General features: G+C 36.3%; 1 protein-coding gene across 9 annotated transcripts in view; it reads left to right on the top strand.

Moving 5' to 3' along the window:
- GULP1 (GULP PTB domain containing engulfment adaptor 1) overlaps window positions 1-26152 on the top strand; it is a 151461-nt gene that overhangs the window by 68726 nt on the left and 56583 nt on the right. For all 9 annotated transcript variants that reach the window (XM_084288907.1, XM_084288899.1, XM_084288900.1 and 6 more), the window contains 2 exons: window positions 7811-7901; window positions 19133-19194. In XM_084288907.1, coding sequence (XP_084145033.1) covers window positions 7874-7901; window positions 19133-19194 — 90 coding nt within the window. In that variant the 5' untranslated portion in view covers window positions 7811-7873. The remainder of the gene's footprint in view (window positions 1-7810; window positions 7902-19132; window positions 19195-26152) is intronic.

Below are 26152 nucleotides of genomic sequence, written 5' to 3'. Positions count from 1 at the left end.
GTAATGTCTTACCTAAAGACCTTAAAGATTTGTTAATATATTTAAAGTGCAATTCATTTTCCCTCTTCACCTGCACAAATATACTTGAAAAATTGGACTCAAAGTCATGTTTGGTACACTGTGAATCCCTATTGCTGAATTCTAGAAACATTGGCATCAAAGCTTAAATTTCTGAAAGGGCTGAGGTGCTCTGCAACTCTCATGGTTCTGCTGCTTCAGCGTTTAGCACTCTAGTCACTGGGCCCAAAGACATAGACCGAGAGAAAAACATAAAACTTTATCTTTGAAAATATGGCATGCATGGGTACCTACTTCCCCCCCACACCTTTCTGCCCTTTGTATCCAGTAGTTGAGTTATGGGGTCGGTCACTGAATCTGCTCTTAGTAATTGTCCAAATTTTCACCGGGTATATCACAGAATGATCCGTATTTGTTTCTCTCCTCTGTTTCTGAGGACTCAGCACAGAATGGTGCCCTACCTATAGAGGGAGCTGCGTTATGAAGTGGTCTTTGGATCATGGTCCAACTCTCATATGCTTCATGAAGGACAAGAGAAGGCATTTTTTCTTCCCCACATATTAAATATTCCTCACTGGGCTTTTCTGTGCAGAGCTGACCAAACTGTGATTATTGGAACTGTGAATTACATTTGCAGTATGTCTTAGCTACGTGGAAGCTAACTGGAGCAGGGGTGGAGCTGTGTCTTCAGGGTCCCAAGCAGCCAGCGCAATTCTGTGTTTTAGTTGCAATGCGAGTTTGAGTCTAAACTTGCTGACCTGTCAAGATTTTAAAAAATTACACATTTCGAAGTCCCAACTGCGTTAAAAGATACAGAACACTCTTAGTAAGGAGAATGGAAGAAATTTAAGCCTTGCTAGCTTGGAAATTCCATTATGGAAGAATATATATCTTGGTAATTCTCATCACTTCTGCTAAATTGCTCTAGGATGGATCACTTATCCAAAATCCTGAAATAAGATCCATAGTAACCATAACAGTGTGCAAAATCTGGATGTTTCTCCTTAACGCACATTGTAATGAACTACCTAAACATACCTGCTGTATGAGGCGGGGATAAGGAGATTAATTTGTCATAAATATGATTTGGGTTTCTGTGCTTTTCTGTCAGTTTCATATCTGTGCTGTTTAACTTTGTATCACGTTCTTGTCAGAATGCTGAGACTCCGCAGAATGTGATTGGAAGGTGTAAAATAGATAAGCTTTATCATGTTACATTTATTTTGCTTAAAAAACAATATAATCTACTTCTCGAGGTACTCGCTCTGAGACTGATTTAGTAAGAGTGACAAAATAGATATTGCCAACTGCTTCTCAATTTTGAAAACTGTCACAATCATTTAATAAAGCTTTACCCATCTGTATAAACACAACTTAATGCTGTCCTTGAGGCTAAGCAATTAATGATTCTGAGTGCATTACCATTAATGAGAAATCTAGTGACTTCCGTATTAAGGATCCATGTTCAGTATTGCAAATTTTTAAAGTCTTTGTGAAGTGAGTGACAGATTTCTTTTTAAACACGCTTTTGCAAGTCGTAATTTCAGAAGTATATAATTTATTAATAAATTGTGTATGAGAAAATGAATTATTAGAAGCTTGCGAGGCAGTGACTTTTTTCAATGTGACTTTTAGCACTAGGAGGAGGTGATCATGGGAACTAGACTGTAAAAGATAAGAAAGCAAATGTACATGCTGTATATTACACAGTGGTCTGTAGGCCTAAAATTTCCACACGTTTCTTCCTCTCCTTGCAGGGGAGGTTAAACAAAGGTCTGCAGATGAGAGAATTTGTAAAAATACGGATTTGAAATCCCACGGGTAAATAGGTTTAAATAATGTTGTTGTCTTTGCCTTTTTATGACATGGTTATAACAGTTTTTAGGATGTACTTCTCATTTCCCTAAGTGAATAATTTCTGTTATTGATCATATTGATCTTGCATGCTTAAAACAAACAAAATATAATTAAAAAAAAAAAAAAAAAGTGAATTTAAAGACTTACAAACCCATCTGTCACGTAATAGTTCAGAGCTATTGGGGAAAGGGTGATTAGCAACGTGGTAGGATAGAAATAATAAATTGTGGCAAGCCTCGTGAGCTTCTAGTGAAAGGACTGTAGCAGAGAAAACATCTAGTATGCACTGTGAGGTCTGTGCAACAGCAAAAAAAAAAAAAAAAAAAAAGCTGTTTTATCCATTTGGAGATTACCTTAAGATACCTAATGAGTCTTTCTGTGTCTGCCTTTCCTTTCAGTGGCATTTATTACAATATAATTGTGAACATGTGATCAATGCAATAAATATAGCCTTAAAAATTGTAGATGGTTAACGTGAATTTGATGTTGTTTGAAAAAAAAAATATATATATAAAAATCTGCTAGTAATGAAACAAACAGCTTCTCTAGACTGCGTGTGCAGCAATCAGCTCTTTCAGGGATGATGCCTACATAGGAGTGACCATGTTCAGTATCAGGACACTATAATTTCTCTAAACTGTACATATCCATCCACGCCAGGACTGAGTCTAAAGTTTTGGAGGCTTACTCATGCTTCAAGTCAAAAACCTTGACGGTCTCATATCCCTTCCACCAGAACTGTTTGAAGAGCTGTTGTATGTTCTTCCATGCATGGTGGACAGCAGCACTGAATGCACTCCACGGCTTCTAAAAACAAAACACTGGCAAAGCTCTGCAAGCTCTCCATCCATTTTGTGTCTGAAGGTGGTGGAAAAGACCAAAATCTTGTTCAGATCCTCTATAGATGATCAGTTGCCTGGTGGGATATCAAACACTGACCCCTTTGTATTCAAGTGAGCAAGATGTTTGCCATCTGTTTCTTTCGGATGTAGAAGGAAGTGACTGTGTTCTTTGTGAGGGAACATGGAGGAAGCTGCTTCGCTGGCTCTAAGCATCCGACATCTGTAAGTTCTCATACAGCAGAAAAAAATATGCTGACACGACTGAAATATTTCACCATGTTTCTCTAGACACTGGAGCTGGTGGATTTGAGGGAAAAGGAAGCTCCCTAGCAGCCCGTTAGGATTGTACTCTCGTAAGGAACAAAACAAGAGTATTGATTTTTCTTGCAGAATGTAGGAAGTTTGGGAAGGAGGGAATATTCCTGGTTTTAAAATTACATCTTTCATTTGTAGCGTGTCAACTTCAGTTTGTTCCATGAGTAATGTAATCCACTAGTAAAACTTCAGCCTAATGATAAAAATTACTTGATTACAAATGCATTTGCTAAAAATGCAATATTTTGTAAATTAATTATCTTGTTTAATGCTTTAAAATCTAGATCTACTTTGTGGAAAAACAGATTTTGTATTTCTGTGGTTTTTTCTTAATAATATTGTGCAATTTGCAGCTGGTCTGAGGATTTATTGGTGTTTGCACTGAAACTTGAACAAGTTTCCTTCAGAGTGCTACACTAAGTACTTTAATAGTAGGATTTATTTCTTGTTGCTGTGAAACAACACTTAGTGCTGATCTTGCCTGAGTAGTTTTTGCTACCAGCTGTCTTGGTGGTATCCACCTGTCACCTGTTAGTCATCTGTATTTTCTTTTTGAAAAGCCTTTCCTATTGAAAAGAGGAGGTTATTTTTAGGAAATGGGGGTGGAAGGGTCAGGGTGGTAAAAAGCCTGAACTTCTCAGAAATTGGTGTGAAATGCATGGGTTTCACATATGTTTTCTGGTTCCTAGCCTCTTGGTGTCGATATTCATAGCAAAACACTGTCCTCGGACTTTCTGTGAACACTCCTCTAGCCCCAGCAGAAGTGCTGTATGTGCAATGCTTTACCTGTGCTCTGAAAGATTTCTTGCTGTGCAGGAAAAAAAGGATCGTCACAATGGTACCAGGCCTATATTGGCTGAGAGATTTAAAAATGGTGCATGCGTGGTTCTTGCGCTGCCCTGCTGGTTTCAGGAGCTCAGAGTGAACAGGAAGCTTGAGGAGCATTTTTAGCCTTCAGATTCAGGCGTTACTATTCTTGCCTGTCACACAAGGAGGGTGAGACCCTAAAAGAATGTTCTCGTTCCCTGCTGTTTTGCTACTTGCCACACCATGTCTGCCTATTTTCCATCATTATGCCACATGTCATACTGGGATATTTGAACAGTGTTGTGGTCTAACTGAGCACAAGAATTTTCTGGCTGTTACGTTCCAAGCTTTCTCATCTTACCTTCAGAAATAACTTCATAAGCCTATGGTTCATTGGGAGTCAATGAATCAGACATTCCTGTGCGCTGCAGCCCTTTCAAAAAAAAAGGATTTAAAGCATTTTGTGCTTCATTCTTTAAGAAATATTATCCAATATGTTTGAAAGGGCTGGGGTCTGAGAAAAGAATCCAAATCCTCAGTTTTTCCTAAGCTAAATTTGGCTAAATTTGCAATCTGTGTGTGTTTGAGAGGGAAGGGGCAGGTTTGACTTATTTTTATTTTTAAAGGAGGCAGGTGGGTACAAGTTGGGGGTATTCAGCAAGGTCTTACTAAAAAAAAATAAAGAAAAAAAAATGTAATGAAAAATAACTATACAATAAACTGGTTCAGCCCAGATAGTCGTTATAATGTGTATCATTTGAAGGCTGAGAGGTGGGGGGAACCCAAATAAATCCCAAATAAAGCCCAGTTATTGTGTGGGAATGACACAAGTTACATGGGTAGTTTTTTCAGCCCTTTCCTAAGTAGCCTCTCTCTTGGCTTGTCTGAGACAGGTCTAAGTTTAGAAAACACAGCAAAGCACACAGCATTTCAGAAGGAGCCCACAGGCATGCGCTGATGTCTGTGTGGAAGCCTCGGTGCGGTTGCAGCAGCCAGGGCGGATCAGTTTTCTGTTCGGTGCTGGAAGTCTGCCACTGCCTCCCTTTGTTCTGCTTCCTTTGCTGCACAAAGCTTAGAGGACAGCAACCGCCATTATCATTAGTGATAAAAACTAATTACGGAGGTGATGATTTCAGCTTCAAACCTCACCACCTTTGCACCCACCAGACTGCATACCTGCAAACACCTCAGTCACCAAATCCACTTCCTTGCAACCCTTGCCATTTTGCAGTTTCTTCCTCGCTGTGAAAAGCTCCTCACTATGAAAAGTAAGGGTTTAATGCCAGCGAAGACAAAGGGAAAAGGAGATGAAGGCATTCATTTTCCTCTGTCACTGTTTTGGTTTGCTGTGGCAGCTTCAATACTCAACTTGCCATGCCACATGATTGCTGTTCAGACTGACAACACGTCCGTGATGCCCAGAATGTTTGGCTGTTATTTATATTTTTATTAGTGTTAGCTTAATGAAAATATTTTCTCAGCCTTTTCTCTCTCCTTTCTGTCTCTCTCTCATTTCTTTCTGCCCCCATATAGATAACCTGAAGTAACCTGAAATTTCCCTAATTTGTAGCTCTTCATATTTTGCTAATTAATCATTTTGTGCAATCACGTGCAAGTTTGTTTTTCCAAGAAGGGTTTGGTTTCTGGACAAAGCTGAAGAAAACTCCTTGTAGTAAGGTGGAGAAACATTCTTTACATAGGTGTGTCTTCCTATGTGATGAGTAATGAAGTATTTTGGTCCACGTGCCCATTCCCTGGTGCCTCTGATTGCTACAGCTGTTTTACCCTTTCTTAAACAAAAGGTCTCACAGGAAGGACTCCCCCATCTGCAGAGGGTCCCACCATCATGGGATTTTCTGACCTGTGTTCCTTTTGGCTTCCTTGTAAGCTCTTAGCAGAGTGCTTTGCAACTCAGTTTCTTCCAGCAGCTTTGTGCATTGCACATTGTGAGAAGCAAAATGATGCTGTACCAGAAAAACTGTCTAATCAGAGAGCAGCTTGCTTGGTCTTACTAGTTTCATTTGTCTGTTGGAATATTGTGAGTAAAGGTGTCACAGATACACCTAACCATAACTGTTCTCTTCTGATCAAAAACTTGCCAATGCTGTTTACAACAGTCGGATGTCACCCTCTTGCCCCTTAATAGTGTTCATAGTTCCAATTTGTATTAAACAAAGTACTTTAAAGGTGTTCTCTAGAACCATGGGCCAGCCAACAGCCTGGCTGTGTGCATACATACGTGCCTATTCAGATGTGTACAGTTACAGCTTGAAAACCAGAAATTTGTATGGTCTTAACTTCATCACTTGTTGATTCATTTAAAACCAAATCTGTTGTCATTTTCACTCGATCGTGTTGGATGATGTTGATGGCAGCCCTTGAGTTCCTACTTGGTGGCCTTCCCTGCAAGGAGAACTCATCATGCCTGGGAAGCTTTGGGTGAAACTCTCACGGGTTACTGGAGCTGCCAGTTTTGTTCCCCAAGAACAACAATGTCGATTGACATCCAGATAGCTTCTTGGCATTACTTCCAAATAACTAGATGGGAACTACACTTTCTTATTTAACCCTATTCTCCCTTCTTAAGTGCTGAGTAAAATTTGTAAAACAAAAACTAACTGCTAAATGTTCTCCCAAAAGCAAATGTTGCTTTGTTCATTCCTTCATTCCTACAGTACTGCATGGAAAAGAAGTCCTACCAAAACCACAGATATTAGAAAATAAAATGCAGAGTTTTTGTAGCAGTAATTGCCCACATGTCCTAATCTGAAAAATATGAGCTACCTACATATTGGGAAATCAGGATAGAATTGCTTTAATTAGTATTGGATGTGATGATTTGAAAGATAAGGCAAACACCGTAAAAAGTGTTTGAGTTGCATCAGGTATCTTAAATAAATAATAATAAAAAAATCTGTCATCATTGTCTTGTTGCTAGTCTTTGAAATGCCGGTGTAACTTTGTCTTCATTCAAAGCAGTACTAATGTTCTAGCTTACTTCAGAGAGAATCTGATACCAAGTGCTTTGATTTATTTTTTTCTCTTTCTTTGACCGATTCCTTTATAGCAGGACAGAGTAAGGGCAGAGGTGCAGCTTTTGACTAGATGATCTGAGCAGAATGGAAAGAAGTGGAGAGAATATCTTTGTAGTTGAAAAAGAAAAATCAATATTACAAAATGGGATGGTTTGGAATATTGATTTATTCTTTTTTGACTGGAAAATATTGGTCAAGAATAAAATTCTACTAATGTGTTATGACTAATCTAAGGGTTTATCAGTGCTTTTTATGTGAAGGAAATATGTAATTTACTGCAAATTCTGTTATGCCCCAAACACGTGTAGCTGATATTTACACTTGACTTTTCCAAATTTGATCTGATCAACATACCTGTAAGGACACAGCCTGAGGCAATCAGAGCAAGGAAGTAGTTACACTGATAGAAGGCAGCTTTTTAGCATTGAATCCCTAGGTGAAGAGGAGACTTTATGTTGTGATCTTTTTGAACGTCAAACTCACATGAAGATGAAAGCATAGCTTGAAATAATCTGACAGCGGAAATGACACACAATGGGGCAGTGCAAATGTGGACCAAATAATTTAGGGAGTTCTGGACTCAACAGCCATTTTAATGCTTTCTTTCCAACCTATTTGTGTGTAGTATTTGTCTTTGGGTACACATATAAGACCACCTGCTCCATCTCTGGAATGTCAGTGAGAACTACACAAAAAGCTTTGAAATGTCTTCTTGTATTAAGTACCACACAGCATTCAAACATAAATCTTCCCCATTCTGTAGTTTATTCCTCAGCGAAGCATGTTTTTTTTTGTTTTGTTTTGTTTTTTATTTTATTTCTCTGCATTATTTCAGAATCTTTAAAATCATTTGTATTGTCTTTAATATAAAGATAACTTGCTAACTTCAAATATAATAGTGGTAATTTCTGTTTTCTTGTGTGTATCGTTCTGCAGGTTAAAGTTGGGGGGAAAACACCACCAAACCCAAAAACATAGTTGACTGGACATATTTTCAACATGAATCGTGCTTTTAGCAGGAAGAAAGGTAAGTAATTTTGTTAATGTTCCATGGGAAGCATAAATATCCCGTATAAAATCTTTAGAATAAGAATTATACAAGGACGTACTTAAGAATCATTACATCTAGTAAGTTAAGTAGAAAGAAGCAACCTTCTATGATGTACAGAGTAAATTGTTCTTGATGGATAAAGCACTTTTTAGATTGTAAGGCTTATATTCAATTGCAGACTATATTCTTCACTGAGATGTATGCACATATGTTCATGTGTATGTTCATAGGTTTTTTAACCTGCATGCAGCAAGGGATGTGCTAGAGGGTTATAGAACTTCTAAAGAGTTAGTAACTTCTGCATTTATTTTACACGTTCCTTATGTTGTCGGAGAAGCTATTTTAGAAAAAAAAATATTTTAATATGCTTGAAATATCTCATGCTGCAGGATGTTGCTTAGCTTTAAGCAGCTATTCTGAATTTGTAGCTTTCTGAAATGTACCCTGTCCAAAAGTGTATCAAACCACTAAATATTCCAAGTTGCTCTTCTGGTTTGCTTATTTCTGCCTGCTTATAATTAAGCATAATTTTTAGATGAAGCATAGGAGGTGCAGCTGTTTTGGTTTTCTTTCTTTGTTTTAATGACAGGTTTGTTGCTATTTTCCCATTTGTTTATAAGGTAGGAAATATCATTTATTAGGGCTAATTTCCTTTTGCTTTTCATGTTTTCTTCTAAAGATCCTTAAGTTTGACACACTAAGCCAGAGCCTCTGCTTCAATAATAAAGTAAACTCCACTGGAGCGAGTGTAAACGTTATGTTTATGTAAGAATTCCTGCTTTGGTATCAGTATCAAAGCTTGAAAGAAAAGGAGTCTGTCACGCATTATACCAGCATGAAATGATAGTATCACTGCATCCTTCCATGTCTAGTACGTTTATTTGCTACATTGTGATGAACTGAGATAAGTAGTTCAGAATACCAGAAAATGTAGCTAGATCACAGAGAAGATAAACATATTCACAAAGGCTGCAAAAAACAATTAAGGATAATCTGATACCCCAGAAGAAAGACAGATGCACAGGAAATAAATTAAAATCCATAAACCATGCTCTTAAGTACTTACTTATTTTCTTGTGTAGATATTTGTAACATCACAATCAAGAATCTGTGTCTACCAGCTGCCTAATAGCACTGCCTGGCCTGTTCCAAATAATTTGAGAGACTGTTCCAATATCTGCATTCAAGATCAGAAACAGTGCATTACATGGCCATCTTACTGAACAACAGGCGTATCCTGTCCACAGCAGTCCTTTTTAGAGCCCAGACCCCCATTTTCATTATTCCCACTACTTCATGTTGCAACTGAGCAAAATTCCTAGCAGAATTTTATACTATGTATTTGAAGTCTAGGGCAAGTACTCAGTGTAAATTTATTTTTGAATGCCATGATGAGGGAATGAAACGTCAACTTCCAATGACTACAGGTGTGCTGAAGGCTGTGTCCTTAAAAATGGCCGTTACAGCCACTGACCATCTGAATCCCTGAGACTTAGCACAGAAAGGAAATTTTAACCTGCGTATTTTGTTCATATTTTAGTTGTAGTTATCTCTTATTGGCTGATGGTCATTTTAGTTGAAGACTTAATTGATGTGACAAAGTCTTGAATATGAATAAAATCAAGCTTTTCATCCTTCACTCTAATAACGATAATGAAAAATATAAGAAAATAGGAAGTTCAAAAAAAATAAGCTTTTTTCAGGGAGTACTTACACAAGCAATCAAAAATAAATTGAATTTTATTTTTGCAGTCCACGTTATATTATCTATTCTAATTAGTTAACCTTAAGCTCAGATAGAAGGGTAACAAACTGTGAAATAACATTGACTGAAAAAAGTTAATTTCTGTTATAAATAAAACAACAAAAAACACCTTGGTACCTGTTTAAAGTAAAACAGCTTTTCTGTTGACCTTAGTTTAAGTTAGTTGGACTACTGACTACATATATTAAGGAGAAAATTCTCTGTTTTAGAAATGTTATCTGACTTAAGAACTGTACAAAAATATATATTCTATTTTCCATTCCTTGATCCAATGAGTGCAGTATACTCTAAGAAGTGTTTATGGATTATCTTTTTTAAGGATCTTTCTTTTTTATATTAAAAACAAATAATCAAACAACAACAAACTGTTCAAGAGCAATGTTCAATATGTTCATGTGGCTTTGTTAATATGACCAAGCTTGTGAAAATATTTTTGAATCTATCCACAGTGTCAGGAGCTTGCTTTTGGATGTGATCCAGTTTTCATTCATTGTTTCTGATGATCTACTAATTTTTCCTTTAAAATCAGGTGTGGTAGCATGATTGCTTTGAAATGTTGTAGCATGGGAAGTGTTAGAACAGAGTCTGTTAAATCTTTAAATACTTTTGTATCTTGATGATTTCAGTCTCTCTTTTAAGTAGTTTAGGGATTTGAATGTAATTCTTTTGTAAAAGGCCTTTGTAAATGCAGTGTTGTCATGCTTTTTTTTCATTAGTGTGTTGTTATCTAAACTGGATTATCCGTTTGTTCTTAAATTATGTGGTAGTGTGTGAGCATAATGTGTATATGCAAAGAGAAAGTATTAGCTGTACTGTTTTGTTGCTGTAGAGGGTTGTGCGTGCTTGATTTTGGTTCTTTGTTGTCTTTCTTTTGTTTGCTTGTTCTGTTCTTGTTTCGTGGTCTTCCATTCAAAGCCATTAGTGTAAGACCTGATGCTTATAAGAAACGAGAATGAGCTAGTCTTTGTTGGCTTTTGTCCCATCAGAAATGAGAAAGGAAACTACTGTTTCTTCTAGATAGAGACGTTTCTAAGTATGAAATAGCTGTAATCCAAACCTTCTGGGAGTAAGAGAGTGAAACTTTGAATGTCTCAAAATAGTCCTAAAAAGTTGCTAGCTATATCCACTTTGGGCTAAATTTAGCCCTGAATTACAATGTGTGAAATGCAGCGAACTTTACTGAGGTTGTGGAGGGCGTAAATTACAGCTGAATTTAGTTCATTCTTCATTTTACCCCAATGGTCCTGCTTCATCCTAGAGTAAATGTCAGCCTTAGTTTACATATGGCACAAAGTTCAATGCCAAAGCTGCTGTTAAAACTGCTGGGAATCTGAAATTTCTGATGTGTGTGGGTTTTTTTTCCTTTTTTTTTTTTTTTTCTTCCATATGATAGCAGTTCATAAGGTTGGTAATTGCTGCTGGATTATCAGCTCGTGAGATGTAGATGGCATTCATAATATAAAATTGAATATATTGAGTTAATAGCCTATCATAAATCATAAGTTCCAGTGATAGCGTTTCAGTGCAATGGCTTTTTATGAGCCTCATCTATGAAAATGTAGACAGATGCATTTAATCATCAGGGTTCGATATATGAAAAAAATGTGATCTAAGGTTAAAGGATGCTCTCTTCCAGGAGAGGACTGGCTACAATGTGATCTTTATTTCTATTGTAGACTTGTGCTACATTCCAGAGATGACAGATGCTTTGGTTTATCTTTATCTTTGTTTTCTGAATATACAGACAACAGTTCCTTTTTAGCTCATTAACTGCCCGTGGATTTGTTTGTGTTTTAAGTATTTTTGTGTTATGATACTCTTCTCATTAGGCTACTAAGGTTTCCTTTGAAGTATGTCAAAAAAGGAGAGTTGCAGGTTTACTGCCTCAGTTTGGAAAGGACCAAATCCTCATCCACTGGTGGGAGAAGGAAGTGTTTTTTTCCTGCAGCCTGTGTGCATGTGCTTGTATGCAAGCATTTATTTATTTATTTATGCACTTTCCCCAGGGATCTAAAAAAAATGTTCCTCACCATGAAACTAAAGCAAATAATAGCATCTCTGGGTTGTGAAAGCAAAGGGAACAGGTCTAGCTGGCATGAATTATTTAGGAAAGAAATGGTTATAGTATGTTTTTAGAGAATGCACGGCTGCAAATGAGGAATACTCGCTAGGAACTCTCTGTAGGATTCATTTTATGTCTGCACAGATAAACCTAATTTTTCTCCTGAAACTTCATGGAGTTATTCTGTCCCTCTTTGGCCCTGTATAATGTCTTGTTCCTTTTGGTGATAAGAGTTTGGCAGCACCTCCATAAGGCCTAAATCGTAAGATATTCTTAGGTATGAGTGAATTTCTTTTCCCCAGCTGTTAACATGAGAACAGGGGGACAGGATTGTAATTTCCTGGTGCCTGTTCTGCCTGCACTATCTTCTGAAGAATATTGCAGAAATAATAAGCATTGTACCTGCTTAAAGAATATCTAGGCAGTTCACAGGATAGGTCTGTGAATGTTTACAATTATATTTACCATTATAAGTATTTTCTTTTTCCTCTTGCAAAACCGAGGGGGCTCCTTTCAGACATACACGCTCCTTAACTATAAATCACTAACTACTGACTCTAAAACAGGAACAGCACTGGAGGAGTATTAAGCTTTTTGGTTTCCATCCTATTAAAATGTTTGCAGCCTCATTTACAGAATGTTATTTGTTTTGTACAGCAGTTAGAGAAGAGAAGAGTACCTTTCAAGGTCTACAAGCTAATAAATTCTTGGTGTAGTTATTAGTGTATCATGTAGAGTTGTCGCTCAAGGTACTATTTAGGTTGTTACCTTAGGGAAGTTACTCTAAATATGCTTCATGAGTTGCACAGGTACCCTGCTATTTAACTGGATGAATGTCTAATTAAAGACAAGATGTATTATTCTGTGTGAGTGTATAAAGTTCAAGACTTAAGTTTTACAGCTCCAGTGTGACAGCTTTGAAAATCTGTCAGTGAAAGATCAGCCAATGCTTTTCTCAGAGACCAACCAGTTTATAACTCAAACTCCTCAGCTTAGTGCATTTAATCTTCTGCATTTTTTTTTTGTTTCATTAAAATGGAATGTCATTCTTCCAGTGAAATAAATTTGGAATCGTGATGACTACTACTATTTGTAGGACTTCATCTTATAAAACTGTTGAAAAATTACAAGCAATATCCAAGATATGCCATTTAGGATGATTTTATTTTGTGAAATAATGTCCTTTAGATGCATAAAACAACAGTGCTTTTATAGATAAATGAGAGGAAGCTACACATTTACATGTTGTAGTTGTTTTGAATGTTTATTGTCACTTTCCTTTCTGCTCTTTCCAGTTTACTGACATTTAAATAAATATAATTTCAAATGAAAACACATTATTACAGTATTTTAATCTTTATGAATAAAAAAATATAGTAATTCTAAAATTTCCCAGTTGTGTTCCTTTCCCTTCCAAACTGACACAAGTAAAGTTATTGAAGTTAAAAATGGTTTATAAAATTGCCTTTTATTTTTTATCAAACTTAATTGATATTTTTCCACATTTGTGTAGTGTTAAAATGAAAGGTTTAACTCAACTCTGACTCCAAAAGCAAAAGTTGGAGTTCTCGTATTGATTTGTGTGTACTTCTTAGTGAAAACTTATGAAAACTGTTGTCACTTGAAATAATTATACTATTCCAGTAATCTCACTTTGAACTCCAATTCAAATCTCATAGCAAAGACTAAAGTATTTTAGTGTAGCTCATTTGGTGGCAAGACAGAAGAGGTACAGGCTAAAGAACTGTTTTTTTCCTTTATTTTTTTTTCCTAGTAATTTAGGAAACTGAACTTGCTAAAAGTTCAGGATTTGCTAATCACTGACTAGTTTCACTGATATATTGACCTGTCTTTTCTCTCACGTCAAAAGTGTCCTAGCTACTAGTATCCATGTCTTTAAAATATATAGTATACAGTGTGTAGGTTGTGTAGTGAGTGTTACTATTTGAGGAAATGCAAATCCTAGATTTTTTTTGGAGGGGTATTCTGTAACTGTGCCAACCCAGCTTAGCTATGGTATCATTTTGCTATCTTAGTAATCAGCTATTTAAAACCATTCAAAAGGTCCTGAATATTGCAGTAGAAGGACATAGAAAGGCTAAACGTTCTGCAAAACTCATTCTGTTCTAAGAAGATAGGCTTCGGTGTCTTGGCAAAGAATAAATGTCTCCAAAGAAAGCTTTGTTTGCCATAAAGAAAAAGATACAACAAAAGTAATTATTTTAGCATTATGTATGTTGACTGGCATTTGCTTATACATATTTCAGGGAGAATTTGGCGATGATTAAGCAATTGAAATAGCTTCAATAAATTACTGTAATTGAATATATAGATGGTACCCAGTCATTTCTCTCCAAGGTGGCTGAGGTGAATACTCTAGCTGAATTACAGGTTAGGGGTAGGTTTCTGTTAATAATGTTTAAATACTGTGTTGAGGTCAAAACTCTGGTAACAACCATCAAGTCTCATGGCTCAGTGTATCGGTTGTCTGTAGCAGTCAAGAAGAGTGATTTTACCTTACATGTTGATGGACTAGCAAAAGGGCAACTTGGGAAAACTTGGCTGTCTGTTGCACTGCAGGATAAAGGAAATGACTCATCAGGCTGACAGTTCTTGTATATCCCATTGTGAAGGTTTTCTTTATTGATATAAACATAGATAACCTAGGAAAAAATGAAAGATACATACAAACACACAAGTAAGCTGCTTCTTCCTTGAATTAGTAATGCATAGATGCAACACTAATCTTGTAGGATTGTCTCTTCTTCAGCAGATTGCTGGTAGACTGATTCTCCTGTGAGGTCTTTCTTTCATAGCAAAATGTATAAAGCAGGAAGGCAGTTCCAAGATTTCTTCTCTTCTGTTGGTTAGGAAAGCATCCACTGATGTCAAGGAGTCAGTAAAGAAGATAAGCTTTAATTTTTACCTTCTATGTATGGCTGTATTGTCACTAAAGCATTAAAAAAAAAGTTCAGATTCTTTCTCTGTTCATTGTATTAAATGGAATGGCCACTTGCGCTCGTGCTTTGATAAATGCTTTGGAAGCAAAGTTAGACAGAGCCACATGTAGGATCAAAAAAAAAAAAGAAAAGTGGGGGCTTTTGGGAGGCTTAACTGAACTTGCACTACTAAGCATTGTTTTGCCATTTAGAAAAGCTAGTTCAAAGTTCAACTATGCCTCTACAAAATCGATTCTATACTATCTGGGCACTAAGTAGCACAAGAAGGAATTTATCTCAAAGGGAGAACAATTTCTTGGCACGGTTACTGCTTTCCTTTTTGTTAGATAAATGGTCAGCTGTGCTGTTATCTAACCTAATGTCATCCTCCACTATGTGCAGCACAGTTGATCTTGGTACTTTATGAAGTCCCTGATTCTATTGACTTCAGTGGGTGATTTGTCTGCACGTTTCTCTTCTGTTCTCTAATGCCACGGAGGCCTCTTAAGCGACTCACACTGGTGCATCCTTGTTCCAGATGGTGTGATGAGCAAGTACTCAACATAAAATGCAGATTGTGGAGGAATCTGTCCTTTATAGAAAGAGGCTGGTATGAGTTAGGGAAGACTAGAAAAGAGTGAATTGTTATTGCAGTTCTGTCTGTCAAACCACTTGCAAATACCAGTTTTATGTGTTTTTCCCCGTGGTCTTAGCTGGCCGGCATGTGCTGGTAGAGAGGAAAACCTGAGAGGCTCTCACCCTATTCAAGTCCTCTTCAAAACATGATTGGATGCTGTCCTACTGTTACAGGGCATCTCTAAACGTCTGCGCTGCACAGCAAGCATGCAGAGTGTGAGGAGGGCTTCCATATAGGTTACAGGATCACTGGCTTTCTTTAAGCAAGACTACGGCTTACTCTGTGCAGTTGAATTGTGAACAGTCAACCTCCTTCCCTTCTTTATGCCAACGTAGTGGTACTGTGTTTGTCAAAACCACCACAAACTCAGGGTTTTGCCTCCTAGCATCTCTCATGCTTCATTCCTGTTAAATTCTGTTTATGCTTTCATGGGCTGAGGTGTCTGAAAGTCATAACTCTTAAAAGAAAACACAAAACAAAACTGGGCACTTATGTCAACTTCAATGTAAATGTTAAGGCAGCCTAGGTTAATAGCTTCAGACATAGTCTGGAGTAGTTGTAGTTTTCACCAGGTGAAATAATAGTAGTTTTCACTTTCTACTACTGTGTTATGTTAGATGTCAGTTTTTGTTTTATCTAGGCCCTTTCTTTAGGACTTTGTTTTTTTATCTATTAAATGTCTAGAACTATTGCTTCTATATAAATAATAAAATAATAATATGAGCTATGTTTTTCATTGCATTTCATTGTAGGGTTTCATATTTTGTTTGTTGCTTCACAATGAATAGCTACTAAATCATGATAACCTATTTTATAATAATTGTAGAAGTGAGGGTTCATGCTAATAGCAAGCTCCACTTACATCAAATGTTTAAAGGAATACCTTTTTTACAGGTTTTATTTTTTTTCCCAATATTCCGATTGATTGGATACCCAGTTTCGAAATTTGATATTTCTCATCTGCTATGAAATCAAATTAAGGATAAGCAGTATTTCAAACAGCTGATGAAAGATAGGCATAAGACCAAAATAGGGGCCAGTTGAACTAGATGATCCTGGAGGTCTTTTCCAACCTTAATGATTCTATGAGTCCATAGAAATCAAAGCTTACAATTCAGAGGGAAATGCTGGTAACAAACATTTCTGTAACATCTGCATGACGTTTTCTATATCTTTGCTATCAATGTGAATTTTGTCTCACATTGACTCCATTTAGTGTGAAGAGTTCTTTCAAATATGCAAGTAGCCCATAACTATTGCATGCTTCTAGGAAATGGGCTTCCAACATCTGTGGAAAACTTACTGCCTGTGTCACACTGTGCGGATCTGCGTGTGGGTGTTGGAAATGCTGCTTGCCAGCTCGCTGTTTCAATCAGTGGCATGAGATTCATAAAATCCAGGCATCTTTTTTGGTACATGGCAAAGTTACTGGTTTCCTCTTCCTTTTGACCTGAGAAAACCCAGTCATTTTTCCTTGTCTTCCCCCAATTAAGGATGCCAGCAGCAATGGAAACACTTTCCTAGCAGTGTTATTCCTTGTTCCAGTTCCTAGAGCTGTTGTATCATTAGTTATCATGTGTCAATACACATGTGGCTGACTTCACAGAAATATTTCAGGTAAAGCTTTTTGCCCAACGATAATACTGGAAACATTACCAGCATTTCTGGCTTGGTTCCTGGACTAAATAATGTTATTTTTTAGCTTTGAACTTGTCCTTCATGGGATGGGAAGAAAGTATGTGACATTTTTCAAAGAGTACTTAGTTTTTCTGGTACCCAGGTAGTCAATGTAGGCTTCAGAAACTTCAGCCCTATTGCCTGCTTGTGCTAGTGCTAGGCACTGAAATGAGTGGGGGATTGGTTTTGTTGCTGTTATTTTTAAGAGATTCAATGTTTTATTTTGGAGCATTTTTTACAGGGTTTTCCTTTACAAATTTATAAATATGCTAGTATCTTGCTGAAGCGAGTAAAGAGCTGATGTGTAAGGAATGGGTAAATAAAACATTGACATTAGCAGTGTGAACATATTTCAGAGCTTAGATTTGCACTGTGCAGGTCATCACTCTGCTGTGGTGAGTGTTATAGTGTATGGTGTGGTCCCATCTTACATGACAGATTCTCTTTGACCTGGGACTTACAGTCAAGGTCGGGCCCTAGCCTGCTCGCCAGCCCCTCAGCAGTGCCCTGACTTGAAATGTACTGCTCACAGTTAACTTTTGGGCTGTCAGGATTTATTCTAGTGTTCCTAATTTACACCAATTTTGTTCCTTTTCTACTTGTGGATAACATTAGCCGTTGACGTTGTACTCAAAATGAAGATTGGGCTTCAAATCTTAAAATATTCTGGGAAGTCAGTCAGGTTCAGGTTGCTGAATTTCAATCAAAAGGCACACGTGAAATGGGGGGAATTGGAATTGCAGCCACTGCAGTGCATAACCGTACTCATGCCTGCCTCCAAGTGGACAAATCCTGCTTTCTTAATTAAGAAGTGCTAATGTCATTCTTCAGTAATGCAGCTGAACCCATTCTCAGCTAGAAGGAAATTGCTTTAAAGAAAAAATTTCCTCCGGCTTTGCATTTTTGATCCTGTTCCTGTGGTGATTATGGTGAATATCTTGTTTAACAGGCTTTTTGCTTCTCTATGTTCACAAATATTTAGTTTGTTTAATGTCAATAAATGTCACAGCTTTTGCTCTTGAGCAGTTTGAAGTGGGCTGGATTTTATTGTTCTTATGCATAGCTAATAAAAAAAGTAATTGCTGTAACTGCAAGTCCCATTAAAGGCAAGGGGAATTGTCTGTGAATATGCAAGGGGAGAGCTTTGCTTTACGCTATTATTCTGTTACTTAATTGAATAAAGTTCCAGATTTGTGACTTTAATTCATGGTAATTAAAAGAGAAGTGGTATCAAGTTAGAAAACACTACTAAATATTGAATGTGGGGAATATGAATTACTCAATGGCATAGACTCCTGCAGTTGGTAATACAGTTTAGTAGATTGGAAATTCTCACTTTTTTTTTTTTCTTAAATGATTTCAAATACAATAATAAAACTTTTTTAAAAAAATCTAAACTTCTAATAAGAGTATTTTTTCAAATGTTTATAATTCCAATCTAAATTGTGTAGAACATACTAAATGGCTATAAAAGAGAAGGAAGAAAAATATATTGCACAAGTAATAAACTTGTGATGTAACCATATGAAGCATGCTGTGGGAGAATTAAGGCAAAAGTACAGTCTTCTGCTGCAAAAATCAGTAAAAGAAAATAGGCAAAGTTGTTTAGAATAAGTCATAAAAATTGAATAACATCTAAACTTCTGAATTAGCTACCACGAGCTGATCTGTTTCTGTTTTCCTACAGAGAGATTAGGGCTTCTTTTTTTTCATATCATACCTTGATAATCTATCAAAAAAGCCCCACACAAACATCATTACAAGTGCAGCGTATTGTCAGTGCTTTAAACAGCAATAGGATGCAGAAAATATTGATGTTGAGAGACAGAAGCAGCAAGCATCCTTAGAACAATAAATGTAGTGGAGGGGGATGAATTGGAGTAGTTATGGTAAATCAGGTCACATGAAACAAGAAATTCAGCAAATGGAAGTAACAACGTTCTTTCCTGTAAATGTTTGGGTAGTTCTGAAATATAATGTGTTTCCATCTAGCCCCAGTAACTACTTCAGACAGATAATTATCTGAGGAAAATTAGGATTGTTGATGCTTTCCACAAAGATGTTATAATAGTTCAACTAACAAGTGAATAATCTATTCAGTGCTTCTTTTATTTTGCTTTTCTGTAGACAAAACATGGATGCACACTCCTGAAGCCTTATCAAAGCATTATATTCCCTATAATGCAAAGGTAAGAAAATACAAAGTTATTTTCTCCTCTTACCTTTAGAACGCGGTGCATTCTATCTTGCTTTTCGTTTGAAAACTGCAGGGACATGAAGTAGCCAAATGAAACAGCGAGGAAAAACTTAGTACGTAAATGTCTGTTTTGCAGATGAAAATGTTCTATTTCTTAAATAAGGGCCAGATGATTCTCCTTCTGTCTGAATTACTTGATTCTGTAGAAAGCAAACAGGTGTTTCTCTTCTGCTTGATTTTCTATTTTTCTTTAATAGTTGCTAAATGGATGGAAATTTGGACTGCAAAGGAATTTAACATCAGGTTGCATGTGTACAGTGCTATAAAAATTAAAATGAATAACACTCCTTTTGAACAGTAGTAAAGACAAAGAATAATGATCCTATCTGCTGGATACATTGATATGTCAAATACTGAGAAATATGGTAGAATAATAACTGGATTTTTGAATAATAAAATCAGAAGTCTTACTCCGGTGTAATCTTCTCTCAGTTAGGATGAAGTGTTTTAATTAGCCTAATGACATCTGTTCACAGGAAGAGAATCTTTCCAAATAACAACTTAGAAAATGGCAACTTATTGCTTGCCATTATAGTGGGAGGATATTTCAATGAGATTCCACCATGGTATGTTCTGGATAATGTTCCCTGTGTTTTACCTCATAATTGTTCTGTTTTGTTTTGCTTTTTAAACATAAAGTTGAAAATTATTTCACAGACCGACTCAGTTTCCTCTGCTGGTACTTCATGCAGGTGGATTTGCAATTTTTTTTTTGCTTAATGCTACCATACAGTGAGCAAGTGTTTGTAGTGGAAATTTGAGTCACCTTCTGCTAGTTGCCAGGTGAACATGTTTTTATTCTGTTTGCTCTCAAACTGAATTTTCGACCAAAGGATGTATTACCATTTAACTGGATAGCCTTACCAGACACCTTGGCTTTTATATTACAATTTTTGAGAGGGAGGAATACTTGCTGGGGTTACTGTACCATCTGTTGTAAGAGCAAGTTGAAGCTATGAATTCTATTAAAGTATTGAACAAGACCTGTTCGTTTGTGATCTTTATTTAAAGAGAAAAAAGAAACCTCCTTCATCTTTCCCGTCTCATTGTCTTTCTTAAAAGCATATCTCATAAATAGGTGTCACTACAGGTATGCAGAAACATTTTTTAAAATAAAGATGACAGTGATGGGGTGATGCTACCTGCAGAAACAACACTATCAATAACTGCTGGGACAGAAGAGAAGAGGTGGGAAATTCCTGTCCAAAAGAAGTCTGCTTTATTTAGGTTAATATATGCTCAAGTTGTTCTGCTTCTGTTCATTGTGAATTCAGGCCTCATAGTGTATGTATGTTGTTTTTATATTTAAAAAAAAAAAAAAAAAAAAAAAAGGTCCCATTTTTTTCTGTTAGCTTTAAATAAAGTTTTCACTTCAATTCTCAGGTATCGTTTTTGTCCAGTTCTTCAGCCTTTTTCTGTTTAAAAGGAGACCTTGTATATATTAGCACATCATTTGAGTTTTGTGACATCTTGGCTTTTAACTAATATACCCAGCTGATTTCAAATCTTATAACTGGGTCGTGAACTAATGACTAAAATCTCAGGAAGCATCTGTGAAGCAAGTATTGAAGAAGACTCATGGATTACTTTTTTTTTTTTTTTTTTTTCAAATCTTCATAGCCATCATTCCACTTCTCATTCTATATCATTATATCCATGAAGCTTTTGTATTTGTTGGGAGGAAATGACAACACTTTTCCATTTGATTTCTTTCAGAAGGTAATTATGTGAGTGAAGAATAATAGAGAATAAAAAAGATGACATGTTCAGAAAATTAAATCTAGTTGATGGAAAGTGTTCTTTTCACAGGTGTTCTTTTTTCCAAGGCAAGTGAGCTTTGTTCTGCTACATAGTTTCTTGAACGTAAATTGCTCTGGATGAAAAATCGTGTTTTTTGCTGTCTTAGATTAAAAGGAAAAAAAGAAAAGCATTTCTATGCATTTCTATGACACTGATCTTCTGAGATGATCAGAAAAAGAAGAATTTAAGAAAAAAGAAAAAAAGGAAAAGATGGGTTTTTGTTTCTTTACTCTTTTTGCGTAGACATCTATTAGGAATTTGCAAAAGCATGTTGAAAAAATGCAGCTCACGAGTCAACTGTTGTCTTATAAAGAACATTCCTACTCTAGGAGGTAATAGGATGTTAAAAGCCACCTGCGATATACAGAATTGCCCTCTTTTGCACAAACTGGGGAGAACTCTAATAAAAAATCAGTAATGTCTGGTATCAGTTAGGACATGCATCCTCTGGATGATTTATGGCAATAATCCTCTTTGCAACAAAACACAGGCAAGGCTGTTTCTTCTGCAAGTACAGTCTAGGAGTCCACAAGAAGTATCCTTAAATAAAAAAAAGTGAATGTTCTGTTTTTCAGCATGGTTTGTGTATGGCATAAGTTGGGGGAGGGAGGTGGAGTTTACTTTGCGGAGGGTAAAGGTGGTTTGTTTCGGTATGGTCTGGAGGTAAAATCTAGGCCTACTGAGGTGAGAATTTTGCAATCAGTTCCTTTGTGAACTCCTGTTTTTCTGGAATATGTCACTCCAGCTGAAAGCATATTAATCACATAACATCCCCCCCCCCCCAGAAAAAAAAAAAAAAATCATAATCTGGGTAGTGGTAGTCGCATTATAACGTGATATACAGGGGATACAAGACTCATTTAGATGTAACAGCATGGAAATTTTCACCTAACAAAAGCTATTTATATTACCAGGATATAAAATGTGAAGGCAAACTAAAATTTCTCATTTAATTCATCTTCCCCTGTAATGTTCCATAACTAAGAACAGATGTTTGTATTATTTTCCATACTGTAGGGAAAAAAGGCTCTCTTTTGCCCTCAAGTTAATTTTCTTGATTTTAGGCCAGTGTTTTCTCCGCAACAAAAGTGTGATCAAAGTGTGACTTTATGGAATCTGACTGCAACCTTAAAAATGGACTGACTGTTGTCATCATGTAATTTATACTGCCCTGAGGGATGAGTTTCTGCTAAGTTGCTGCCCAAAACAACAATAAGTTTACTATGTCTCTCTGTATTAAATTATATTTATATTCTTCCAATATTCCCCTTATGTTTTTTGGTTTATATCAGATTTCTACATGCACGTCTTTCCGTTTTGCACATTAGAGATTCGGTTTTGCAAGTCTGGTGTTTATGTTGGCTACCAGCATCCTATGAAGCCAGTAGTGTCAACCTTGCATGAGGTCTGAAGAGCTGCCATTTTGCATAATACATGGCACATTAAACCCTATAGAGTTTATTTTACCAAGAGATATGATGGCTTCCTAATTCCTAAACAGCTGTTTTCTTACTTCTTGCTTCATGTTTGTATTGTTTTAAAGCTTCATACATTGTTATTGATATACTTACGATTCTTGATGAAGTTGAGAATTGAGATTTTGAAGATAAAAGACCAAAATTTTTCCAAAAAAAAAAATCAAATGCTAACCTCGTTTTGTATTATTGTGGCTTTTTTATGACAGTTAATCGTGAATTGTTGTGCAGTTTCGTGAATGATCTTTCAATTATTAAATATGTGCCTTGGACTTACATTGCAACTGTAGAAATGAGAAAGTGCATTAATAGTAAATAGCCTGCTTTGCAGTACCTAATAGTATTATTCCTTACTGTGGTACAATAAACAAAACTTAGTATGTAATTTCCTATTTCTTCAGCTTTCTTATCATTCGGGACTAGCAGATAATGCTTTTCTGGATGAAGCATTTTAGGTGACAAGTGTGCTACTTAAGTGATGTAACTACAGTAGCAAGCCTTTTGGTGCAATTGTATCATTTGACTATCTGTATCATTAGCATGATGTATTATCAAAAGCTATTTTCATGGTGTAAACTGTGTTCCTACTACAAGGCAATATGGCTATTCTTGCAGATTTTCCTTTTTCCCAAGTAAACATATTACAGAATAATAGTGTGTCAGTAAAAACAGTAAATGAAACTAATGAAAGAATATGAAAGAGAAAATTGTATATAGATTTTCTAGGTAAACAAAAGTACAAGACACATTATTAAAAGTATACTTAAATTTATATGGTGAAGTTAGATACTGCAAGATACTCCAAGCAGAGCTGGAAAATGTTGCAAATAAGAAACTAATGAAATAGAAGAGGACATTAGTGGAAATAACTCATTTTCCTACATTACATTTATTATAATTAGAATTAATAACTGCATTTCAATTAATTTTCATTAGTCTCAAAATGCCTTGGATGTAAACATAACGAATGTAAGTGTTTAACTACAAGAAAAATGAGTATCAGGAAAATATCCAAATGAAATATGAAAGGAGTAAATGCAAATCTGAACCTCTTAGTTATTTCTGATACATTGCAGTTATTAAACTTGGGGTTCATTGTGCCAGGGATCACATAAACATGTAAACAAAACATAGTTAGAGATTACAAGGGGTACTACTAGAAGACTTCCGTGCTTTAGAGAAAGGGATCTACCTCTTCCATTTTGCTTACAAGTTAACATAGAGGAAAAGGGTAGGAGACTGGTATACACAAAAATATGCTATGAAATAGACAACTGTGATGCAAGAGGATCATATGTAAACCTCCAACAACAACAAACGTCTCCTATCAGTAGCTGAATGAGGGGAGCTGTATTATAATTGTTCAGTATCGAGCAGTTCCAGTTGTTGTCATTTTTCTATGTGAAAAATGGTGAATATTTGGTTTTCTTGAAACTTGCACAGTTAAGTGCCCCAGAAGGCTCTGTGGGGTAGAAGGCTTTTGAAATTCTTTAAGTATGCTTTGTCTGAGCTTACACATGCAGTTTCCAAAGGGACAAGAACTAAGTCTGCATCTCCTGAGCCTTGTCTAGCCTTCTGAGCACAAAGCCAACCCTTACTTCAGTCACTAATGTATCACTGTACAGTAGGAAGATGAGTAGGATTTGCAGATCATTGTAGATCTCTACCTGCATATGAATGCACAGAGGTTCAAAGACTGTATGAATGCATCTTGTATATACTTGAGTAGTCCCCAATGCCCCCCAGATGTATGCATGTCAAGACCTTTTGCAAGAGGTGGAAGGTATATACGTTATGGTGTCTGTGTGCATCTGCCCCTAGAGTTTTGTCTTTCACATCCATTTACTGCTGCTTGTCTGAAAGCTTTGGAAAAGTGACTTGCTTATAATTGAAGTGCCAATACCTTTTATAACTGAACACTGGCTGAGGTGTTTAGAAAAATAGCAGAAAGGCAGCTGTGTAGTTTTGCCATGGGTATGACCTCTTCCCTGGTGTCAAAATCCCTCTTAGTTACAAGTAAAATATGCAGCTACACAACTTCACGGTTTACAGGTCATCCTTATTCCTCAGAATGAATCTTGCTTCAAGGAAGGAATGAAGTTTGAACAATTTCATTTTTTCTTTCTTAAGGTCAGTTTCTGTGTGTAGCTTTAACAGAGAGCTTTAGGTTTGACTGAAGCTCCCAGTGTCACACATAAATGCAAACTGTGTATCGTTTTGAGGTGTATAGATGAGAGCAAATAAATGCTTAGATCCAAGTAATTAAAATTTGACAAGGTAGTAAACACTTAAAGAGTGGAAGTGAGGGTATGTGAAGTGTTTTGGATGCTCTGAGTACACATACCGCTAATTCTGCAGTGTAACAGTGGAGTATAAAGATGAATACATATTTGTACTGAAAGCAGGGACATGACTGATCAACATAGTTTGCCTAATGCCTATCTTTTCATTTGCAAATACTACAGCTAATTTTAAGCACACATGAGCTGAAGTCCATGTAAGTTGGGCTAATAACTTTTTCAGCTTTGTCCCTTGAGCTCTGTAGGGTAAATGGAAAGACTACAAATCTGCTTCACTTGCCCGACATCCATACCTGGCAGGGCATCCCCATCTGATTGCTCAAGGCTAAGAAAAACTAGAAAGCAGTTGAGATATTAGACAAAGCTGTTTAACATGAAGTGTAATTTCTTTTCCTGTCTCAGGTATAACAATTAATAAAGCAGATGTTGTAGTCTGATATTTTTGATAGTGGAAAAAAAAAATCTCAGTGGTTTTAGTTATGAGATAAAATATTGGTTGTGGTTTTGAATACATTATAAACTACAACTAAAAAAGACAAAAGAGTAGCTTTTGATCTATTCTCCAGAGCTCCCATCCTCTCTCAGGTTCTGCTTATGATTCCTTGGTCTCTTCCTTTTCACTTGAAGCTCCATTTCACTTGAAATGTCTAAGTACTATATGACGTGCTTCAATTACAATTATGAAGCATATTTGCAATGCAAATAAGAAACAGAAGCTATAATTTCACGGGGAGAATTAAAAATAGATGACACCAATTAATGGTTGCATATGCACATAGGATCTGGAAGGTATTTTAAGTACCTTTTTCATTAATGTATTAAATAGTATATTGAAACTTCTCTATAATAAAGCAATCTGAATTGAAGCTAGCCAGTTACCTGCAACAGCTTTGGAGTTGTATTCGGAACAGTTAGGAGCAGTTTTCTTTCTTTGGTATGCAAGCTGTTTGTTTCTCTGCCATAAATTGCCTTACATCCATTCTGCTTAGAACCCTAGCTGCTTAATTACAGTCTTTTCCTCTTTCTCTGACTTCGTGAGCAGTCTAAGTTTAATTCTTTCTTAAGGGAAAAATATTTTTGTAGCAACCAACAGCTTTAGACAAATTTTTGTAAGAGGTCCTAGGATCACTTATTTGGCACTGAAGATATATCTAACAACTATAATCTGGATTGAAAATGTAAAGCTGCTGAAGACTTAGCTCATTTTTGGATGTTGATGCATGATTTTAGAAAGATCGAATGCCTTATTCCTTGAATGTTATGGAGTTGTCCTTTGGCTACAGTTATATTTGCATTAAGATTTGCTTTGGCATGT

Source organism: Netta rufina, assembly GCF_964035555.1.
Source record: "Netta rufina genome assembly, chromosome: 6".
Classification (NCBI taxonomy): Eukaryota; Metazoa; Chordata; class Aves; order Anseriformes; family Anatidae; genus Netta; species Netta rufina.
This window is presented reverse-complemented; position numbering and strand designations above follow the sequence as displayed.